This window comes from Pseudophryne corroboree, chromosome 2, assembly GCF_028390025.1.
Source record: "Pseudophryne corroboree isolate aPseCor3 chromosome 2, aPseCor3.hap2, whole genome shotgun sequence".
Lineage (NCBI taxonomy): Eukaryota > Metazoa > Chordata > Amphibia > Anura > Myobatrachidae > Pseudophryne > Pseudophryne corroboree.
In genome coordinates, this window is record NC_086445.1 from 451,977,790 (window position 1) to 452,000,525 (window position 22,736).

The following is a 22,736-nucleotide window of genomic DNA, read 5'->3' on the forward strand; positions in this document are numbered from 1 at the left end:
TATGTTTACTGAATGGGCAATCCTAACTAACAGTGCAGGTTTTAGTGATATCCAGGCTTCAGCACACATGTTTAAATCAAAATAACTAAGGTACTAATTAAGTCACCTGTACTCAAGCATGCATATCACTAACATCTGGTCTGTTATACCCCTTTCACATCTCCAATGCCGGATCCCAACCGGAAATTGGAAACGGGTCCTTCCCGGTTGGGATCTGCATTGGAGAATATCTCCTGGCTTCCCAACCCGGCAAATTGCCGGATCGATTGACATAGCGGCGGGGGGCGGAGGCGGCGCTGAGAGATGAGCTCATCTCCACGCCGCCCCTCCCTATGCTGTGAATGGGTACCGGGTCATTCACACTACGCTTGACCCGGTATTCAACCCGGGAATAACCCTTCTTATTACCCCGGTTAAATTGCCAGGTCAGGCGACCCGAGAATTCGGACATGGCCCTTTCACACCGCACACTGACCCGTGTCGACCCGGCAATATGCCAGGCCGATACGGGGTTATTTGTGCGATGTGAAAGGCGTATTAGTGAGCCTTGAGGACCGAGGTTGGGAATGCCCTCTATACTTATAGCTGTTTTTGAGTCTCTGTTAAGGTTTGAAAGAACTGAATTGATTGTTGAGTGATTTGTAATAAAAGAAGTAGTCACCTAAGGTGCCATGCAGTAAGTGGCCTTTGACGCTCTCGGGACTGCATTTCTGCAGCTCATGTGACTGGCATTAAGACACCTTCCTGACCAGACCCACCACAGAGATCCAGACAGCATGCAGATGCTATGTGGATAGCTGGTGCAATTTTTTCTAAACACTCTTGCACTGTCTGTGTTCAGATGAGAGCATGGAATAACATGAAGATTTGCAAAAGTCTAGAAAAGATTCATCTATATAAGCCTTAAATAAAATGAGCACAGTACTAAACAATAATAATAATAATAATAATAATATATAAACCTCTGATTATATACTATTCCATAAATAACACACCGGGTCAAATCTAGTAGTCTGCGAGTTCAGGCTGGAGCCGAGATGTTGTGATTTAGTTGAGAGATTTAAAGATTGGTTTTGCCTTTTAAAAAAGTTCATTCATTAAATCCTGTGGCTAAAACTGCAAAATCTGATGATGGAAGATAGATATACAAATAGTAACACCTTATTCAGGGACACATGTAGTAGGATCAAATCCTACTAAAGATAGCAGATCTTGCACCTGGACACACCATGTTGCAGTAGGTGCAAATGCTATTTTCTCTATCGTCCTTGTGGATGCTGGGGTTCCTGAAAGGACCATGGGGAATAGCGGCTCCGCAGGAGACAGGGCACAAAAAGTAAAGCTTTCCGATCAGGTGGTGTGCACTGGCTCCTCATCCTATGACCCTCCTCCAGACTCCAGTTAGATTTTTGTGCCCGGCCGAGAAGGGTGCAATCTAGGTGGCTCTCCTAAAGAGCTGCTTAGAGAAAGTTTAGCTTAGGTTTTTTATTTTACAGTGAGTCCTGCTGGCAACAGGATCACTGCAACGATGGACTTAGGGGAGAAGGAGTGAACTCACCTGCGTGCAGGATGGATTGGCTTCTTGGCTACTGGACATCAGCTCCAGAGGGACGATCACAGGTACAGCCTGGATGGTCACCGGAGCCGCGGCGCCGGCCCCCTTGCAGATGCTGAAGTAAGAAGAGGTCCAGAATCGGCGGCTGAAGACTCCTGCAGTCTTCTAAAGGTAGCGCACAGCACTGCAGCTGTGCGCCATTTTCCTCTCAGCACACTTCACACGGCAGTCACTGAGGGTGCAGGGCGCTGGGAGGGGGGCGCCCTGGGAGGCAAATGAAAACCTTTTTTGGCGAAAAATACCTCACATATAGCCCCCAGAGGCTATATGGAGATATTTAACCCCTGCCAAGATTCACTAAATAGCGGGAGACGAGCCCGCCGAAAAAGGGGCGGGGCCTATCTCCTCAGCACACAGCGCCATTTTCTCTCACAGAAAGCCTGGAGAGAAGGCTCCCAGGCTCTCCCCTGCACTGCACTACAGAAACAGGGTTAAAACAGAGAGGGGGGGCACTGATTTTGGCGATATTGAGATATATATAAAGATGCTATAAGGGAAAACACTTATATAAGGTTGTCCCTATATAATTATAGCGTTTTGGTGTGTGCTGGCAAACTCTCCCTCTGTCTCCCCAAAGGGCTAGTGGGTCCTGTCCTCTGTCAGAGCATTCCCGGTGTGTGTGCTGTGTGTCGGTACGTGTGTGTCGACATGTATGAGGACGATGTTGGTGAGGAGGCGGAGAAATTGCCTGTAATGGTGATGTCACTCTCTAGGGAGTCGACACCGGAATGGATGGCTTATTTAGGGAATTACGTGAGAATGTCAACACGCTGCAAGGTCGGTTGACGACGTGAGACGGCCGACAAACTATTAGTACCGGTCCAGGCGTCTCAGAAACACCGTCAGGGGCGTTAAAAACGACCATTTACCTCAGTCGGTCGACACAGACACGGACACTGAATCCAGTGTCGACGGTGAATAAACAAACGTATTTCTCATTAGGGCCACACGTTAAGGGCAATGAAGGAGGTGTTGCATATTTCTGATACTACAAGTACCACAAAAAAGGGTATTATGTGGGAGTGAAAAAACTACCTGTAGTTTTTCCTGAATCAGATAAAATAAAATGAAGTGTGTGATGATGCGTGGGGTTACCCCGATAGCAAATATTGGCGTTATACCCTTTCCCGCCAGAAATTAGGGCGCGTTGGGAAACACCCCTTAGGGTGATAAGGCGCTCACACGCTTATCAAGTGGCGTTACCGTCTCCAGATACGGCCGCCCTCAAGGAGCCAGCTGATAGGAAGCTGGAAAGATATCCTAAAAAGTATATACACACATACGGTGGTTATACTGCGACCAGCGATCGCCATCAGCCTGGAGATGCAGTGCTGGGTTGGCTTGGTCGGATTCCCTGACTGAAAATATTTTATTCATATAGAGCATTTAATAGGATGCATTCTATATATATGTACGTGAGATGCACAGAGGGATATTTGCTCTCTGGCATCAAGATAAGTACGTTGTCCATATCACCCAGAAGATGTCATGGACACGACAGTGGTCAGGTGATACAGATCCCATACGGCACATGGAAGTATTGCCGTATAAAGGGAAGGAGTTAGTTGGGGTCGGTCCATCGGACCTGGGGACCACGGCAACAGCTGGGAAATCCAACCTTTTTACCCCAAGTTACATCTCAGCTGAAAAAGACACCGTCTTTTCAGCCTCAATCCTTCCTTTCCCATGAGGGCATGCAGGCAAAAGGCCAGTCATATCTGCCCAGACATAGAGGTAAGGGAAGTAGACTGCAGCAGGCAGCCCCTTCCCAGGAAAAGAAGCCCTCCACCGCGTCTGCCAAGTCCTCAGCATGACGCTGGGGCCATGCAAGCGGACTCAAGGTGGGGGGGTAGTCTCAAGAGTCTCAGCGCGCAGTGGGATCACTCGCAGGTTGACCCCTAGATAGTACAAGTATTATCCCAGGGGTACAGATTGGAGAGTCGAGACATCTTCTCCTCGCAGGTTTCTGAAGTCTGCTTTACCAACGGCTCCCTCCGACAGGGAGGCAGCATTGGAAAAAAATTCACAAGCTGTATATCCAGCAGGTGATAATCAAAGTACCCCTCCTACAACAAGGAAAAGGGTATTATTTTTCCACACTATATTGTGGTACTGACGCCAGACGGCTTGGTGAGACATAGTCTAAACTGAAATCTTTGAACACTTACATAAAAGGTTCAAATCGAGATGGAGTCACTCAGAGCAGTGATAGCGAACCGGAAAAAAGGGGACTATATGGTGTCCCTGGACATCAAGGATTACCTCCATGTCCAAATTTGCCCTTCTCAACAAGGGTACCTCTGGTTCGTGGTACAGAACTGTCAATATCAGTTTCAGACGATGCCGTTTGAATTATCCACGGCACCCCGGGCCTTTTACCAAGGTAATGGCCGAAAAGATGTTTCTTCAAAGAAAAAAGGCATCTAAATTATCCCTTACTTGGACGATATCCTGAAAAGGGCAAGTTCCAGAGAACAGTTGGAGGTCGGAAGAGCACTATCTAAAGTAGTTCTACGACAGCACGACTGGATTCTAAATATTCCAAGAATCGCAGCTGTTTTCCGACGATACGTCTGCTGTTCCTAGGAATGATTCTGGGCATAGTCCAGAAAAAGGTGTTCCTCCGGGAGGAAAAAGCCAAGGAGTTATTCGACCTAGTCAGAAACCTCCTAAAACCAGGCCAAGTATCAGTGCATCAATGCACAGGAGTCCTGGGAAAAATGGTGGCTTCTTACGAAGCGATTCCATTCGGCAGATCTCAGGGGATTTGCTGGACGAATGGTCCGGATCGCATTTTCAGATGCATCAGCGGATAATCCTGTCTCCAAGGACAAGGGTGTCTCTTCTGTGGGGGCTGCAGAGTGCTCATCTTTTAGAGGGCAGCACACTCAGCATTCAGGACTGTGTTCTGGGGACCACGGATACCAGCCTGAGAGGCTGGGGAGTAGTCACACAGGGAAAAAATTTCCAAGGAAGTGTGGTCAAGTCTGGAGACTTCTCTCCACATGAATATACTGGAGCTAAGGGCAATTTACAATGCTCTGAGCCTAGGAAGACTCCTGCTTCAAAGTCAACCGGTGCTGATCCAGTAGGACATCATCATGGCGGTCGCCCACGTTATCAGACGGGGCGACACAAGAAGCAGGAGGGCAATGACAGCAAGGATTCTTCGCTGGGCGGAAAATCATGTGATAACACTGTCAGCAGTGTTCATTCCGGGAGTGGGCAACTGGGAAGATTTCCTCAGCATAAATGAATTCCACCCGGAAAAGTGGAAACTTAATCTGGAAGTTTCCACATGATTGTAAACCGTTGGGAAAGACCAAAGGTGGTTATGATGGCGTCCCACCTGAAGCGCCAGGTCAAGAGACACTCAGGCAATAGCTGGGACGCTCTGGTAACACCGTCGGTGTACCAGTCGGTGTATGTGTTCCATCCTCTGCTTTTCATACCCAATGTATTGAAAATGATAGGAAGGAGAGGAGTAAGAACTATACTCGTGGCTCCGGTTTGGCCAAGAAGGACTTGGTTCCCGGAACTTCAAGAGATACTAAGAAGGGTCTTGATTCGGCAAGAACCGTGTCTGTTCCGGGACTTACCGCAGCTGCGTTGACGCCAAGGCGGGTGAACGCCGGATCCTAAGGGAAAGAGGCATTCCGGAAGAGGTCATCCCTACCCTGGTCAGAGCCAGGAAGGAGGTGACCGCACAACATTATCACCACTTAGGTGAAAATATGTGCCAGGGTGTGAGTCCAGGAAGGCTCCACGGAAGAATTTCAACTAGGTTGATTTCTACATTTCCTGCAAACAGGAGTGTCTATGGGTCTCAAATTGGGTCCATTAAGGTTCAAATTTCGGCCTGTTGATTTTCTTCCAGAAAGAAATTGGCTTCAGTTCCTGAAGTCCAGAAGTTGTTAAGGGAGTACTGCATATACAGCCCCTTTGATGTCTCCAGTGGCACTGGGCGATCTCAACGTAGTTTTGGGATTCCTAAAAAAAATCACATTGGTTTAAACAACTCAAATCTGTGGATTTGATATATCTCACATGGAAAATGACCATGCTGTTGGTCCTGGCCTCGGCCAGGCGAGTGTCAGAATTGGCGGCTTTATCTCACAAAGCCATATCTGATTGTCCATTCGGACAGAGCAAAGCTGCGGACTCGTCCCCAGTTTCTCCTTAAGGTGGTGTCAGCGTTTCACCTGAACCAGCTTATTGTGGTACCTGCGGCTACTAGGGACTTGGAGGACTCCAAGTTGCTGGATGTTATCAGGGCCCTGAAAATATAGTTTCCAGGTTGGCTGGAGTCAGGAAATCTGACTTGCTGTTTATCCTGTATGCACCCAACAATGCTGGGTGCTTCTGCTTCTAAGCAGTCGATTGCTCGTGGGATTGGTAACACAATTCAACTTGCACATTCTGTGGCAGGCCTGCCACAGTCTAAATCTGTTAAGGCCCATTCCACAAGGAAGGTGGGCTCATCTTGGGCGGCTGCCCGAGGGGTCTCGGCATTACAACTTTGCCGAGCAGCTACGTGGTCGGGGGAGAACACGTTTGTAAAATTCTACAAATTTGATACCCTGGCAAAAGAGGACCTGGGGTTCTCTCATTCGGTGCTGCAGAGTCATCCGCACTCTCCCGCCCGTTTGGGAGCTTTGGTATAATCCCCATGGTCCTTTCAGGAACCCCAGCATCCACAAGGACGATAGAGAAAATAAGAATTTACTTACCGATAATTCTATTTCTCGGAGTCCGTAGTGGATGCTGGGCGCCCATCCCAAGTGCGGATTATCTGCAATACTTGTACATAGTTATTGCTAACTAAATCGGGTTATTGTTGTTGTGAGCCATCTTTTCAGAGGCTCCGCTTTTATCATACTGTTAACTGGGTTCAGATCACAGGTTGTACAGTGTGATTGGTGTGGCTGGTATGAGTCTTACCCGGGATTCAAAATTCCTCCCTTATTGTGTACGCTCGTCCGGGCACAGTACCTAACTGGAGTCTGGAGGAGGGTCATAGGGGGAGGAGCCAGTGCACACCACCTGATCGGAAAGCTTTACTTTTTGTGCCCTGTCTCCTGCGGAGCCGCTATTCCCCATGGTCCTTTCAGGAACCCCAGCATCCACTACGGACTCCGAGAAATAGAATTATCGGTAAGTAAATTCTTATTTATTTTCATAGTGTGGAAATACTTCCTGCCCTTGTATGTATCACACAAATACCAGGAATGTCTATTTTTATACTGCCGATTATAGCTGATCTAGGATGGGCCTCCTCTCAACCCTTAATCTGTCCGGCATTTTACATTTGCCTCCCTATAGACCAGTACTGCCAAAGCATGACATGTATTGTAATATTTAAACTAGTAAATGAGGCTCCTAATGTCATAATGATATACAGGTTGAGTATCCCTTATCCAAAATGCTTGGGACCAGAGGTATTTTGGATATTGGATTTTTCCATATTTTGGAATAATTGCATACCATAATGAGATATCATGGTGATGGGACCTAAATCTAAGCACAGAATGCATTTATGTTACATACACACCTTATACACACAGCCTGAAGGTCATTTTAGCGAATATTTTTAATAACTTTGTGCATTAAACAAAGTGTGTATACATTCACAAAATTAATTTATGTTTCATATACACCTTAAACACACAGCCTGAAGGTCATTTAATATAATATTTTTAATAACTTTGTGTATTAAACAAAGTTTGTGTACACTGAGCCATCAGAAAACAAAGGTTTCATTATCTCACTCTCACTCAAAAAAGTCCGTATTTCGGAATATTTGGATATGGGATACTCAACCTGTATTACAAATCCATCACGAGCACTATATTAAAACATCTACTTTAAAGGAAACTTTTTGTCTAAATGATGTATAATAAACAGTTTTATTGAGGACAGTTATCTATTTGCTATGTTATTGTTGTAGTAAATGCAACTTAATTCACTCCCCGGAGTCAGTGACTTGGTACTGGTCTCACTTTGCAGCTAACAATAATACCCCTTTTCCACTAAAGCACGGGTCGCAGCCGTGTCGCCTGACACGGCTGCGATCCGTGCTACAGCCCCTTTTTAACAGCGCTCACCAACCCGGCATATTGCCGGGTTGGTGACGCTACTACTGACGCAGCAGGGGCGGCGCTGGGAGATCACATGATCTCCCAGCGCCGTCCTCCCTATACACTGTGAACGGGAGCCGTGTCGCCTCGACACGGCACCCGTTCACACTAGACAGCTAGCCGGGTTGAACACGTGTTCAACCCGGCTAGCTACCCGGGTAGGATTCCCGGATCACTTGATCCGGGAATTTGCCGGGGAACCCTTTTCCACTAGGGCAAAACACGGGTAAATGCACGCCCCCGCGCATTTACCCGTGTTTCTAAGAGCTAGTGGAAAAGGGGTATTAGTAACTGTGGGCCTGATTCTGATTTGGGAATAAAGCAAAAAAACAAGTAATAACGCACCTGGGCAGATCATGTTGCAAACCAAGGGGTGCAAATACATTCATTTTGTTTGCATGCAGGGTAAATACTGGCTGTAGCCGCCAAATCCTGGACATACTTAAATCTGCACATTTTAAATCTGATCTACTTGCATGCAGCATGATTTTGCCCAGATGCACAGTTACATGCTCTTACTTTATTCCCAAATCAGAATCAGGCCCTGGGGGCCTGATTCTGATTTGTACGCACATGCCTATGCAGCTGCTATACATCGCAAGTGAAGAAGTGCCCAGAAATGAATAGAGACACCCACCGGACCCATCACAAAGTCCTGAGCAACTGTGTACACATGCACAGCATTGACGCAGAAATGAGGACATTGACTCCCTGAGTGAGTCTATGGTCACGCAAACTGGATGCGGGAACTGAGAGGCCAGTGCCATGTTCTCTGTGTACGGGATTGCAGATGTAGACAGATACACGCCCCAAAAAGGGTTGTAACACGCCTGCGTCTCTTGCCACCACTCTCACTTAACCTCCCCTAAGCAGTCCCTTCCTTCAGTCACTTTGCAATATAAATCCTCACTGGGAGCGGCATCACAATGCTCCCTTGGAGCATGCGCTGTACGATCGTGGCGCATTGCGCAGTCGGTCAATAAATTATCAGTTGCATAAACATCAGCATTGCGTATATATCGGAATCAGGCCTTGCATTTTGTAGCTTGCATAGGATGAGCCAGCATACTTGAGTGAATGGAGAAAGATATATAACAGCTAACAGTTGGGCTGGGTTCTTATAGAATTACTATTGACCTACATACTAATCGATTCTAATCAATGAAATAAGGATAATATTAACTTTACATTTTACTTTTTGTAGCCCTAAATACATAGAACATAAAAAATAAATGTTGTTATAATGTACTTGTACATTTGTTCAAGCCTCTGTCTTATGAAAGTGCCTATTTAATTCCTGTCTTGTTTTGGTAGAGAAATGGGACAGTTTCATTAAGGAAACAGAGGATATCAATACCCTCAGGGAGTGTGTACAAATCCTGTTTAACAGCAGATATGGTGAGTGCATTTACCTGCATACATTTATGCATATCTTTAAATACACATTTCCTTTGTGGTTAAATTCAAACAAACTTACATTAAAGATAAGTAGTCCACCTTCAGATGACACAATGAAAGTGTTTTCTTAACTCTAAAACTCATACTGTACATGTGAATTGTTATGTACAAAAGTATGTCACTGTACTAAGTCTTGAAAAGGGATACATTTCACGGTGATAAAGTACCAGTCAATCAGCTCCTGTCATGTTACAGGCTGGGTTTGAAAAATGACAGGAGCTGGTTGGTTGGTACTTTATCACCATGAAATTTATCACTTTTCTAGGCTTAGTACATCTGGCCCTTTGCTTGAGAACAATTTTTTTTAAGTGTAATCTATTTGTAGCACAAAATAATGGCATCTGCAAGGCTGCAAAGTATGGCTGCCTCTTATGCTAAAACACAGACACCTGGGCAGGGCTGATCCCAGGTCTACTACTGCATTGTGCAGGCTTTTTCTCCCATCCAACTATATCCATAATTAGTATTTTTATTGACTGAAAAAAAATATTTCCTAGTTTTTAATTAAACAAATTATTCTACATAAGAAATACCAGAGTTCCAGTAAAAAAGTACACACATTGTCCCCCCACAGAAAAAAAACACACACATTGTCCCTCATAGGGGAAAAACATGCACATTGTTCCCTACAGGGAAATAAAACATACATATTGTCCTCCCACAGAAGAAAAAACACATACATTGTCTCTGACAGGGAACAAACAAACAAACAAACACTTTGACCTCAACAGGAAAGAAAGACACACATTGTCCCCGATAGAGAGAAAAAACACGCAGTTTGGTTCCAGCAGGAAAAGAACACACACGCATTGCCCCCCACAGGAAAAAGCACACATTGGTCCTGACACCCTAACAGGAAAAAACACACACACATTACCCCCAAAGGAAAATATACACACATTGACCCCCACCGAGGTAAAAAAACACATTGGCCCAGACAGGAAAATTATGCATACATTGTCCCCCACAGGAAAATAACGCACACAGGGCCTGATTCATGTTTGTAAGTAAAGCAATAAAAGCAAGTAACTTTGTGTCTCGAACAAACCATATTACCATGCACAGGGATCAAATATATTTATATTGTTTCTGTGCAGGATAAATACTGTCTGCTTTTGCTTGTAACCCACAAATATTAGACAGCTTTATATCACACTACAATATAGATTTCAGTTTGAACACACCCCATCTAAATCTCTCTGCACATGTTACATCTGCCCCACCTGCAGTGCAACATGGTTTTGCCCAGTTGCTTGATTTTTTGCTTTACTTACAAACATAAATCAAGCTCACAGAATGAAAATCATTTTCTAGGGAATCCGCCCACCCAAGCAGACACCAGAAACGGGCATACATTTGCCCCAGCATTGGAATACATTTTCTTAAGGAAATTCTTCAGCTTTCTATCCGGCAGATACTTAAGAAAGGTCATGTTAAGAATAGGAAGGGTAGTAGACTTAACTAACTTGACAATGTGTGCATCCACCAAATGAGAGAGGACTCCCATTTGGCTGTATCTGCAGTTTGGAGCTGATTGTGGAAATAATTATTTTCTTTGAATAAAGTGTTTTTATTGAATAAAGGATGATATGCGTTACAATTATTTGGCAGAGCAAAAATGCATGATAAAAAATATAATATCACAAAGAAGAACAAAATCTAGATTGTTTGTAACTTGTGAATAAACAATATTTGCTTTACACTTGGCATTGTATCTAGCAATCGGATATAGAAATAAAAAATAATATGCTTATAAGCTCCATTGTCATTGTTGTTTCTTTAAGTTTTTACATGTAAAAAATGCAGACACACCCTGAGAAAAACAGGACAGTAATAGGAAAATAAAGAAATATACAATAAAGAAAAAAAAAGTAAAAGAAGAAATATAGAAACATGACCGTATCATAAAATAACATATCGGTTGCAAGATCCATATTGACCATGACTGCATTTTAAATACGTACATAGAGTAGGTGAGCATATTGGAGAATTAAGCGTGGGTATGTCAGATAGACACTAATATCGAAAGTACTAAAAGGGTAATTTGTGAGAGGCATAATAAGACTCAAGCCATCTGATCCCAATTTTTTCAAATTTGGAACTATCTCCGTAGGACAAATACACATATGGTTCGTGATCTATAGTGGTATTTACTAGCGCTTGCCAGGCAGGAAAGTCAGGCCCAGACTGAGCCATACATGAGCGGGCTATATGGAAATACATTTAGATACTAAGAAACGCTTATTAGTGTGAGCCACAGCTTCCGCAAGGAGGTCTTCAAGCTCAGCAGAGGAAGGAAACTCAGCTGCCGCTTTTTTCTGACATTTAAGTACAGGGACATCTGACTTAGAGGTCTGGTCAGAGTTCTTAATCAAAAGTGCAGAGCTAACCGCCTTGTTCAGGGCTTCAGCAGCTACCTGCGGTTGGGAATCCTCCGGAATACAGGAGCTTTCTACATCTGGGGTTATGGAGACATTATCTTCACGATCCGAGGAAAAGCCAAGTCTCAGTCATGACCAGCACGGGACGTAGAGCTGTCCTGTTTGGTAGGTTTGCACTCGGACAGGTGATACTTGTCTAGCATTTGATGGAGAGAAGCAGACACCTACGCCAGACCCTGCACCAACTAAGAGAAAGTCTGAACCTAGGTAGTGAATCTCCCTGAGCATATAGAATACTACCCCCACCTGTAAAGAGACTAGCAGGGGGAGGTGGTCTGGGGGTTGCAAGTTGGTTCACTAACTGCAACATTACATGTGACAGCTTGGAAGCCCATGCCAGTTACTGAGCTGTGGCTGAAGGGACCTCCCGCTGCATACATGTGAAACACTGGTCACATAAGCACTTCAGTACAGTTCTTACAGTAACATAGAAGTACCCCCCTTCCTGGGTGCTTTACCCTTGGAAGACATATTAATGCAATTCCAAGAAATGTCCCATACACAGAACTTTAATAATAAACAGTGGTGTGCTATTTAGGGGTATAGCTCTGACAGTTGCAGCACCATAAATAATGTAACAAGTGGGGCTAAGAAACAAGAACTATATCAGTGTGAACACCAGTAAACAAACTCGTGTTCTCTAGTAAAGGTGTTTCCAAAATTATTTTAGTAAAAAAAAAAAAAGAACACTTTTTAAAAATATTTGTAAAAAAGGTTTTTTTACCTCCACCCCTAACATCGGAACATCGGTAGGCACCATCAGGTACAGGAACATTGCAACTTTCATTTTGAAAGCAGGGGCAGCCACCAGGTACACAGGATTGGGGGTGTTGGGGGATTACTTGACAATTTGCCAGTGGATGCTATTGTCTGCAGCTGCCAGGTGGGGGGGTTCCTGCCGTGCTGACTGATCAGAAGTGATCAGCAGCACTGCAAACACTGGGGGAGGGTGCGGGAAGGCAGAGCGACAGCAGAGGGAAGTTTCTCTTCCATGTAGCCGCACGCTCTGTTTATCTGACGGGTCGCATCCTGTGTGACCAGGTCAGATAAAGCACTTGCTAGTGTGGTCGCATCTGATGAGACCATGCCAGGTAAGTGGTTAAACAAACATGCACACAGATCAATCCCACTTATGGGGTGCCACACCCTCTGACTGCTTCACTAAAACTGGCTCTACAATAGGGTCATTTTCGCAGAGGTGGTTTTCAGATTTGAACATGGGGAAAACTAACAAGTATAGCAGAGGTACAAGTACAATCAGCAAAATACCTGTTCTATTATGATCTTCACTTTTCACTCTGGGTTACACTATATGACCATATATTATAACATATAAACATGTTACTACACTCTATGTCCAATAGATCTGCTAGTAACCTTGGTGGGTAAAGTCCAAGTGATTTCCCGGATTACAGGTTTTATTCATCTACATCACGAGTGCAATTGTGTATGTATGTGTGTGTGTGTGTGTGTGTATATATATATATATATATATATATATATATAAATATATATATATTAATGATTCTATATATTCTTTTTTATCTGAAATTGTTTATTTGTTGTTTATTTGTTCCATGCTTCCATTTCAGAGTACACTGAGACATTGAAATGTGTAAATTTCAATAAAATGATACAAAACTTGTGGCCGGTGGTGCAGGAGCAGCAGTCACTGAGCCCAAAGCAAGGTTCTGCTATGCCTGCAATGGTGCAGTCTGACACAATACTTTATATTTTGTTAGCTGTGCTTTGTTTTTCTTTTATTTAAGAGAATATCAAGGATTTAAAAAATGGATTACACCCCACCTGAATTGATAGTAATTATCATGTAAAAGCAGTGTGCTTATTGTCACTCATGCTGCAGTTTTTCTATTCCAGCTGAAGCTTTAGGCCTTGACCACATGGTACCAGTGCCATATCGAAAGATTGCTTGTCACCCAGAAGCGGTGGAGATAATAGGCATACCTGATAAAATCCCTTTCAAAAGGCCGTGCACTTATGGCGTACCCAAACTCAAGAGAATTCTGGAAGAACGGCACAATATCCATTTTAAAATTAAAAGGTAACACAGTGCAGTAAGTGAGATGTGATATCACCGTATAGACCAGAAACTAATACCCATTTTCCCCATTCTTACAGTATGTTTGATCAAAGAATCTTTGAAGGTAAGTCATCTAATACATGTTTCGTATATTTTTACACTACAACATAGCCTCAAAGTTGAACACTTGTAAAATAGCCTTAAACTTACAAGTTCATGAATCAGATCTGCAAGAATATTTTTTCAAAATGTAGCATTTATCTGTAGATTAAAATGATTCTGCATTACTGTTTATGACGCTGCACAGACTTGGTTCAACCCAGATGTCTGTGTTTTGTAATTGGTGAATAAAACAAGTTGTCAGTATACATAAAATCAGCAATGACTAAATAAAAAATTATGATGTTCTTGCATTTAATGCAATTGAATAATATTTGCAGCAAAAATACTCCATAGCATTTAAAGGTCAAAAACGAAGTGTAATGAGTGTAAATGTTGCAGTATTCACACTTCACAGAACGGCGTTATATACATGCAGCCTGATTTATTCATTGGCTATAAGTGGTTTATAACAGTCAGTCAGTCTGTCTGTTTGTTTGCTTTGTCAGTCCAGTGGGTATTGTACCTGTAGATGAGGTGACACTAATAGTAAATAGTGTATGTAGTAGAGTTCTTAAAAGAATACACGTGTTACTGATGACATGTTAGGTTCAAATGTTAATTGTTCTGAATTAAGAGATTGGACATATAACCATAACCAGGTGCTAAATTTACCAAAGAAACATCAAACTCAGATTGGACCTGTCTTGGAGAGGACGTGTGTGGAGACACCCAGAAAGCAGCAGCTGTAGACATGCTGGTATCCTGCCTTGGGAGCAGGTAGGTTTCATCTGTGTTTCATTGTTCTCTTTTTTATGAACATGTCTGTTGGTTGTATCCATATTTATAAGATACTATGAGGGTCATTCAGACCCGATTGCACGCTGCCTTTTTTCGCAGCCGTGCGATCGGGTCTGAACAGCGCATGCGTAAGGGCCGCAATGCTCAGGCGCGAAGGCCGTCGCTGGGCAGCGACGAAAATAACGAAGAACGCTGCAAACGCAAGAAGATTGACAGGAAGAGGCCATCCGGTAGTGTCAACTCACCGTTTTCTCGGAGTGTCCAGGAAAACGCAGGCGTGCCCAGCTGTTTCCAGGGAGTGGTCCTGACGTCAGCTACAGCAAGGATCTCCGCAGCAGCTGAGTAAGTCTTGAGCTGTGCAGAGACTGCACAAACTTTTTGCTTGTGCAGCTCTCTGCACAAGCGACCGCACCACTGCAAAGCCATTACCCCCTCCCCTGTAGGCGGCGATTACCTGGTCGCAGCAGTGCTAAAAATAGCCTGCGTGCAAACAGGTCTGAATTAGGCCCTATATGTATAAACAATTACTAGGACTTAATTTGTACATGTAGGGACTGAAAATGTTTATTCAATTAATGTAAAATAGTTTGATTCCTATAACACTGAACTGCAGGATCATATAAATAATTTGGAGGTCTGAGTGTTAAAAAAACCTCATCCTAACCCAACCCACTATATTGTACCAATTAATTAAATAATCTTTTATGATCACAGACACTTGGCGTTCGTTATACCCCAACCGACACGTCCTTGCACATCTGCCAGTTGTGCTGTAATTTATACCAAGCAGCTATTTTGAGAGAAGTGAAGCACGTACTTAAATAACTCTTATCGTATTATTTTCAAGAGGAGGTAAACTTGAATTATCCTGTTATATATATCCTGTGGCACGGATTTGCACACACATGTTCTGGGCATCTACCTCAGAAATGTCAGTAATAACAAGTTCTCCCTACCTTCCCTAAACTATTGTTTTGTAGACTGACTTCCTCCCAACACCGAGGAGGCATTACGAAATGGTATCAATTTATTGTGATTAATTTCAAAAAAGGGAAATTGTCAGCTCATGTTAAATGGGAAAAGGATTTCTCTAGAATCCTTCATGAGGATGACTGGGACTTTATTTCTTATAATTGTTTTAAGTTGTTGAAATGTATGAGCCACTCCGAGATGTTTTACAAATTATGTCAGAGGGCATACTTCACACCAGAGCGGCAGCACAGTTTATGGCCTTCCACTTCCCAGTATTGCTGGAGGAATTGTGGATGTGTGGGAAGTATATATCATGCCTTTTGGGATTGCCCAGTGATTCGTCCGTTCTGGTCTGAGGTGTTTTCTCTTATTGGGGATGTGTTACCAGTGACAGTTCCCGTTGACCCCGTAGTGGCAATGTTTCATTTTTCTTCACAGCAGCTGCACAGTGGAGGCGCCTACCTTTTAGGACATATGCTGATATTTGCTAAGGCTGCTATAGCGCAGTTATGGAAATCAGCTTCCGTCCCATGTATAAAACATTATTGTGAATAAGGTCGACCACCATTATCTGTTGGAAACGGCCAATTGTATGTATTCTTCTTCGACCTCTTCAATACACATGAAGTGGTTCAAGTGGAGCGAATACCGGAAGAGTAAGGGTCAGTCCACTATATATAGTGAACCTGTAGACTTGTCAGTTTTACACTCTCCAGAAGACAGTTTGGTCCCGTAACTTAAGGGCCATATACATGGGAAAGATGTGTGCTGAGCGAACCGCTCAGCACACATCTCTCCCGCCGCTCAGCACAGCGCGATGTGTGCTGAGCGATGCGGGGGAGGACGGGGGGCCGCTCATTTCACCCAGCGGGTGAAATGAGCGACGTGCTAGATTGAGCCTGCATGCAGGCCAATCTAGCACCGGCGACAGCGATGCGCGGCTATCGCTGTGGGGGGTACACACGAGTGATCTGTTCTTAAAATCTAAGCAATCTAGTCAGATTACTTAGATTTTAAGCATTGATCTCTCCGTGAGTACCCCCCTTTACTCTACTCTCAATCTATTGTATAATCCTTACTTGACATGCACAATGTACTGTCTGTGTTTGTCCCTTTGTCTACCCATGTTTGTCTACCCATGTCTAGCCCTCTTGTCTCCCCCCCCCCCCCCTTAATTGATTACTTGATTATTGGTTGGTTCAGTTTCAGGCAATGTACTATGTTACTGTCTCTGCATCAATAGTCCTGTGAAAATTTTACCGATATGTTGCTTTTGTTCTGCTTGTATACTATGCTTGGTTGTTGCTTTAATCCATAAACATTTATGATTTAAAGAAAAGAAATGTCAGTAATACATATTCTGTGACAATCATAGAAATATGTTTATAAAATAGGTAAAGTCTTCTTCCCATTTGGGAAAAGGTGAATCCAGCCAAATAAAAACCAAATTACTCAACCATGGTGGTCATTCCGAGTTGTTCACTCGTTGCCGTTTTTCGCAATGGAGCGATTAGGTAGAAAATGCACATGCGCATGGTACGCAGCGCGCATGCTCTTAGTTATTTAACACAAAATTTAGTAGATTTACACAAGCTCGAGCGACGTTTTTTCAACGCTCGAGTGCTCGTAGTGTGATTGACAGGAAGTGGGTTTTCTGGGCGGCAACATGGCTTTTCAGGGAGTGTGCTAAAAAACGCAGGCGTGCCATGTAAAAACGCAGGAGTGGCTGGAGAAACGGGGGAGTGGCTGGCCGAACACAGTGCGTGTTTGTGACGTCAAACCAGGAACTTAAACGGACTGAGCTGATCGCAATCTAGGAGTAGGTCTGGAGCTACTCAGAAACTGCAAGGAATTATTTAGTAGCAGTTCTGCTAATCTTTCGTTCTCTATTCTGCTAAGCTAAGATACACTCCCAGAGGGCGGCAGCCTAGCGTGTGCAATGCTGCTAAAAGCAGCTAGCGAGCGAGCAACTCGGAATGAGGGCCCATAACAGAACAGATATTATAGCATATAAAATAATTACATTCACTGAAAACAAGAACATGAAATGTTATCTCTGTTGTGCTGTCAAAAGTGCTAGGAAATTTATACTATACAGCATTTTCTGTTATATATGAGTGATTACAAGATGGGGAATCTGCCTCCTCCAAATGATAAGCCCAATCGCTCAATACCGTTGATGAATACTGTGTGACATGGTTGAACTATAGTCCTATTATGAACTGTTGCAATATTTGTTTTTAGGTCTGAAAAAAGCAGCATGTCCGATGAGTGTACCCCAGGTATGTCAAAATGAAGGTTTTATTTCTGTATATTTTATTGGGGAAAGGGGTTGTGAGAAGACTCTATATTAACATTATACTGTACTGGATTTTGTTACATAGTCAAACTTAATTCATAAATGTGTGCCATTGTGTCTAATTGATAAAACATGATTATTCATATACTCACATATACAAAATACCACAATGGAAAAATGCATTTTCAGTAGAGGTCCAATGTTAGTATGGACATTTCTGTTGTAGTATGGAAATTTCTGGTAGCTTAAATTACATGCAATTACACACACTGGGGCAGATGTATGAAGCCCGGAGAAGTGATAAAGCAGTGATAAGTGCAAGGTGATAACGCACCAGCCAATCATTACTGATTTGAAAAATGACAGTTAGGAGCTGACTGGCTGGTGTGTTATCACCTTCCACTTATCACTGGTTTGTCACGGCTTTATCCCTTCTCCAGGCTTAATACATCTGTCCCACTTTCTCGTATCGCAATTCTAGCATTCTTTGCTTAAAAAATATAGTTCACTTGTTATATGTGGCATTAAGTGCTTACAATTAATATTGTGCATGTAATAAAATTGTGATTTATTCTGAATTTATATGAATATGTGTATATATTTTTGTTGATCTGTGCTTGTATACTCACATTTATGGGCAAATGTGTTTTCGTTATAAGGTAATACAGATTAAAAGATGATCACGATGTATTATGAACCTGGAACAGAATTAATAACTAACCCCAATATTATTAAAGGGAAGTACCTATGAATATCGTAGAATACAAGCTGAGTACAGCCACTGTCATTAGCTTTCCCTCCAGTATCTGGTTACAATAATTTAGCTCCAGTAATTAACGTCCAATTTGGCATCCAACAGAGCAGTACTACAAACCCACAAACTTCGTGGGAAATATAAGTATATTTTATCAAATCAAGATGAGTACAAAGTGCTGTGTCTCAGCTTTTTTGTGGCTCATAAATCACAAAAACAACAAAAATGTTTATTGCTAGACAAATAAATTGATCTTATTATTAGTGTTGAATATTTAACAATTTTTAGGGTTGCTCTTCTGTGATGATCTTCCCTGTGGTCAGTGTAATCAAAGAATTCATTTTCATGTAACAGGGACTTCAAGCAAGCAGAATGGAATAAAACATATAAAACTTGAGCCTGAAGATCATCAAATAGTACAAGTTACTGTTCCAGGTAGATGTGACTTACTGCCAGTGCATAAGTAAAATCTCTTGTCCTATGTACTAAGACTTGACTGTATTACATCCAAGATTATTTTACTTTAAATGTATTTATTCAGGCAGCTCAGGTATTGCATACAATATTTATCATAGAATAATTAAAACGTATTAGGCAAAGTGTTTACACAAAGGGCAGGCTTCAATTAGATTTGATACTTACCACGCAAGGAAGACGGTTGTAGCATTGGACTGGGAGCTATTCAATTACAAGCCCTTTTATATGCGTGGTAACCCATAGATTCCAGGATAAGTATCTGTAACTATGGTTAACGCATTCACCGTGGCTGCGGTAAGGGCAGAAAACCCTACTAACCATGGATTTCTGTTCAAGCCTCCTGAGACTCAAACAGAAATCCACATTAAGTGTAGACTGCAGACTTATCATGGGCTGCAATTGAATAACCTTGAACACAGCTACAAGTACTCGTTAATTAGCGCAGCTAACTGAACACAGCCCTTAACTTTAATTATTGGTTTGTGCAGCAATGTGGAAACAATTTCCTCTACTTCCCATAGATTAGTTGTGATCAGCGCCAGCTCGACACATACGCAGGCTACGCAGCCGTGTAGAGCGCAGGACAGTGGTGGGCGATGCTGCTGACAGTTCACTTACTGTACAGCGCACTGCCGTCCACCAGATCCCAGCGGCTCCACGGTCCTCCTCCTTTGCCCGGCCCACCCACCTGCATGCCTACCCGCCGGATCCCAGCGGCTTCCAGCTGCTCCATGGTGACTGTCCTCCCCCGACCCTCCACTCCTGTGGCTCACACAAGACGAAGGTTAGAAGAGTCTGGAGGAAGGCAACATAGGAAGATGACCTGCTGTAAGACACAAAGGCAAAGAGCTGCAGAAGGGACATGGGGCAGGGAGCTGGGACCATGTTAGAGAAGGTTTCTCTCTCTCCCCTTTCTCTCACCCTCCCTTCACTCTCTTACCCCCCTTCTCTCTCTCTCCTTTCTCTCTCTTTCTCTCCATCTCCCCTTTCTCTGTCTTTCCCCTCTATCTCTCCCTACTCTCTCCCCTTTCTCTCTCATCCCTTTCTCTCTCTCTCTCTCCCCCTTCTCTCTCTCTCACCTTCTCCCTCTCCCCTTACGCTCTCTCTTCTCTCTCTCCCACCCCCTCTCCCCTCTGTCTCCACCCCCAGTGTTCTTATCAATAGTTATGCCATTTATAAATAAGTCTAGTTTATCCAGTAAGTGGCAGTTCTACAGGGTGGGCAAATGTGTAATTTGTATTAGGGGCTATACCATGGCATTATGTGTAAAAGAAGCTCTACTGTAGTGTAATGTGTAAGCTAACTGACTCCACTGTGCGGTGTAATGTAATGGACGCTACTGTGAGGTGTAATGTAACGGACCCTACTGTGCTGTGTAATGTAACGGATACTACTCTGCTGTGTAATGTGAGTAACAGACACTAATGCGCTGTGTAATGTAACTGACGCTACTGTGCGGTGTAATGTAATGGACGCTACTGTGAGGTGTAATGTAACTGACGCTACTGTGCGGTGTAATGTAATGGACGCTACTGTGAGGTGTAATGTAACTGACGCTACTGTGCGGTGTAATGTAATGGACGCTACTGTGAGGTGTAATGTAACGGACCCTACTGTGCTGTGTAATGTAACGGATACTACTCTGCTGTGTAATGTGAGTAACAGACACTAATGTGCTGTGTAATGTAACTGACGCTACTGTGCTGTGTAATGTGAGTAACGGACGCTACTGTGCTGTGTAATATAAAGGACGCTATTGTGCTGTGTAATGTGAGTAACGGACGCTACTGTGCTGTGTAATGTAACTGACGCTACTGTGCTGTGTAATGTGAGGAATGGATGCTACTGTGCTGTGTAATGTAAGGGACGCTATTGTGCTGTGTAATGTGAGTAACGGACGCTACTGTGCTGTGTAATGTGAGTAACGGACGCTACTGTGCTGTGTAATGTGAGGAATGGATGCTACTGTGCTGTGTAATGTAAGGGACGCTATTGTGCTGTGTAATGTGAGTAACGGACGCTACTGTGCTGTGTAATGTAACAGACGCTACTGTGCTGTGTAATGTAACTGACGCTACTGTGCTGTGTAATGTGAGGAATGGACGCTACTGTGCTGTGTAATGTAAAGGATGCTACTGTGCTGTGTAATGTGAGGAATGGACGCTACTGTGCTGTGTAATGTAAAGGACGCTATTGTGCTGTGTAATGTGAGTAACGGACGCTACTGTGCTGTGTAATGTAACGGACGCTACTGTGCTGTGTAATGTAACTGACGCTACTGTGCTGTGTAATGTGAGGAATGAATGCTACCGTGCTGTGTAATGTAAAGGATGCTACTGTGCTGTGTAATGTGAGTAACGGACGCTACTGTGCTGTGTATTGTGAGTAACTGATGCTACCAGTGGCGTCACAAGGTGTATGTGGGGGGTGCAGCCCGCACCCGGGTGTTACCCTCCGAGGGGTGACACCAAAGTGACGGCTCCTGCTCAGTGGCAGGAGCCGGGTGCTGCACTATTTCATAACGTGCTGTAACCCGGCTCCTGTCACAGTGCAGGACCCAGCACTGCAGATGCATTAGCCTCTGGGGGAAGCCCTCATTCCCTGGACCCACGATGTGCCGAAAATGGGGGTCGGGGCACTTAGCCACGCCCCCTGTCATGAAGCCACGCCCCATTTTCGCCCACACTGGGTGTTTTTCAATTAAGTGGCACCTCTGGACGCTACTGTAAGGTGTAATGTGAATTGATACTATTCTGTGGCCACGCCTCTTCCCAATGAAACCACGCTCCTATCCGGTGGTGTTGCTCACTGTTCATTATGAATCTGCTGTCATATCTGTGTCATAGAGTTTGGTATTTATTTTGTGAACCGTATATATTTCTTACAATATAGAGACTTGAATACATATACAGTATGTGGAGGACATGTATCATGTACCCTAACTCATGTGTATCTCAATTGTTGCAGTGTGCAAGAATATTTAGTGTTATTGTTTATTCTTTGTATTATATGTTTATCTAATTTCAAGTAGATTTTAACTTTCACCTCAGTTTGATTGGCAGCCTTTAGCCAACAGCAATAGAAGCTGTCATTGATGTGTGCTTTTTAAGAAATATCAATTCTAATGTATCTATATATTAGGGATACCAATTTTTAATCTAATATTCTCTCTCTTAGAGCACACCTATAATTCAGAAGAGCTACCTGACTATTTGAAGAGTCCAGTGAATTCTGAGAATTCCACTTATGTGCTAGACACTGGAACAGGTAAAACCACTTGCAGTTCGGCCTATGGGTCGGCCAAAGAAAATGCCTTGCTGTGCATAGTCAATCCAGGATTTATCAAGGTGTACTCCCAGGCCTACTCTGAGGGCCACATTAACAATGGGGCGAATAGAGCTAAAGCTCCAGGCCCCCACATAAAAATAGGCTATAAATCATTAGTGTTAAATTTATAGTTTTCTCTTACGTTCTAGAGGATACTGGGGTCCATATTAGTACCATGGGGAGTAGACGGGTCCACTAGGAGCCATGGGCACTTTAAGAATTTGATAGTATGGGCTGGCTCCTCCCTCTATGCCCCACCTACCAGACTCAGTTTAGAAAATGTGCCCGGAGGAGCCGGTCACGCTTGGGAAGCTC

At 43.5% G+C, this 22,736-nt stretch overlaps 1 protein-coding gene across 5 annotated transcripts in view; it reads left to right on the forward strand.

Annotated features, from left to right (window-relative positions):
- Positions 1 to 22,736, forward strand: part of GTF2IRD1 (GTF2I repeat domain containing 1) — a 191,923-nt gene that overhangs the window by 86,148 nt on the left and 83,039 nt on the right. For 4 of the 5 annotated variants that reach the window (XM_063953724.1, XM_063953725.1, XM_063953726.1 and 1 more), the window contains exons 8-14: positions 9,067 to 9,150; positions 13,530 to 13,713; positions 13,791 to 13,816; positions 14,454 to 14,571; positions 17,809 to 17,846; positions 18,972 to 19,052; positions 22,272 to 22,361. In XM_063953724.1, coding sequence (XP_063809794.1) covers positions 9,067 to 9,150; positions 13,530 to 13,713; positions 13,791 to 13,816; positions 14,454 to 14,571; positions 17,809 to 17,846; positions 18,972 to 19,052; positions 22,272 to 22,361 — 621 coding nt within the window. The remainder of the gene's footprint in view (positions 1 to 9,066; positions 9,151 to 13,529; positions 13,714 to 13,790; positions 13,817 to 14,453; positions 14,572 to 17,808; positions 17,847 to 18,971; positions 19,053 to 22,271; positions 22,362 to 22,736) is intronic. The other variant, XM_063953723.1, reaches the window with a different exon arrangement.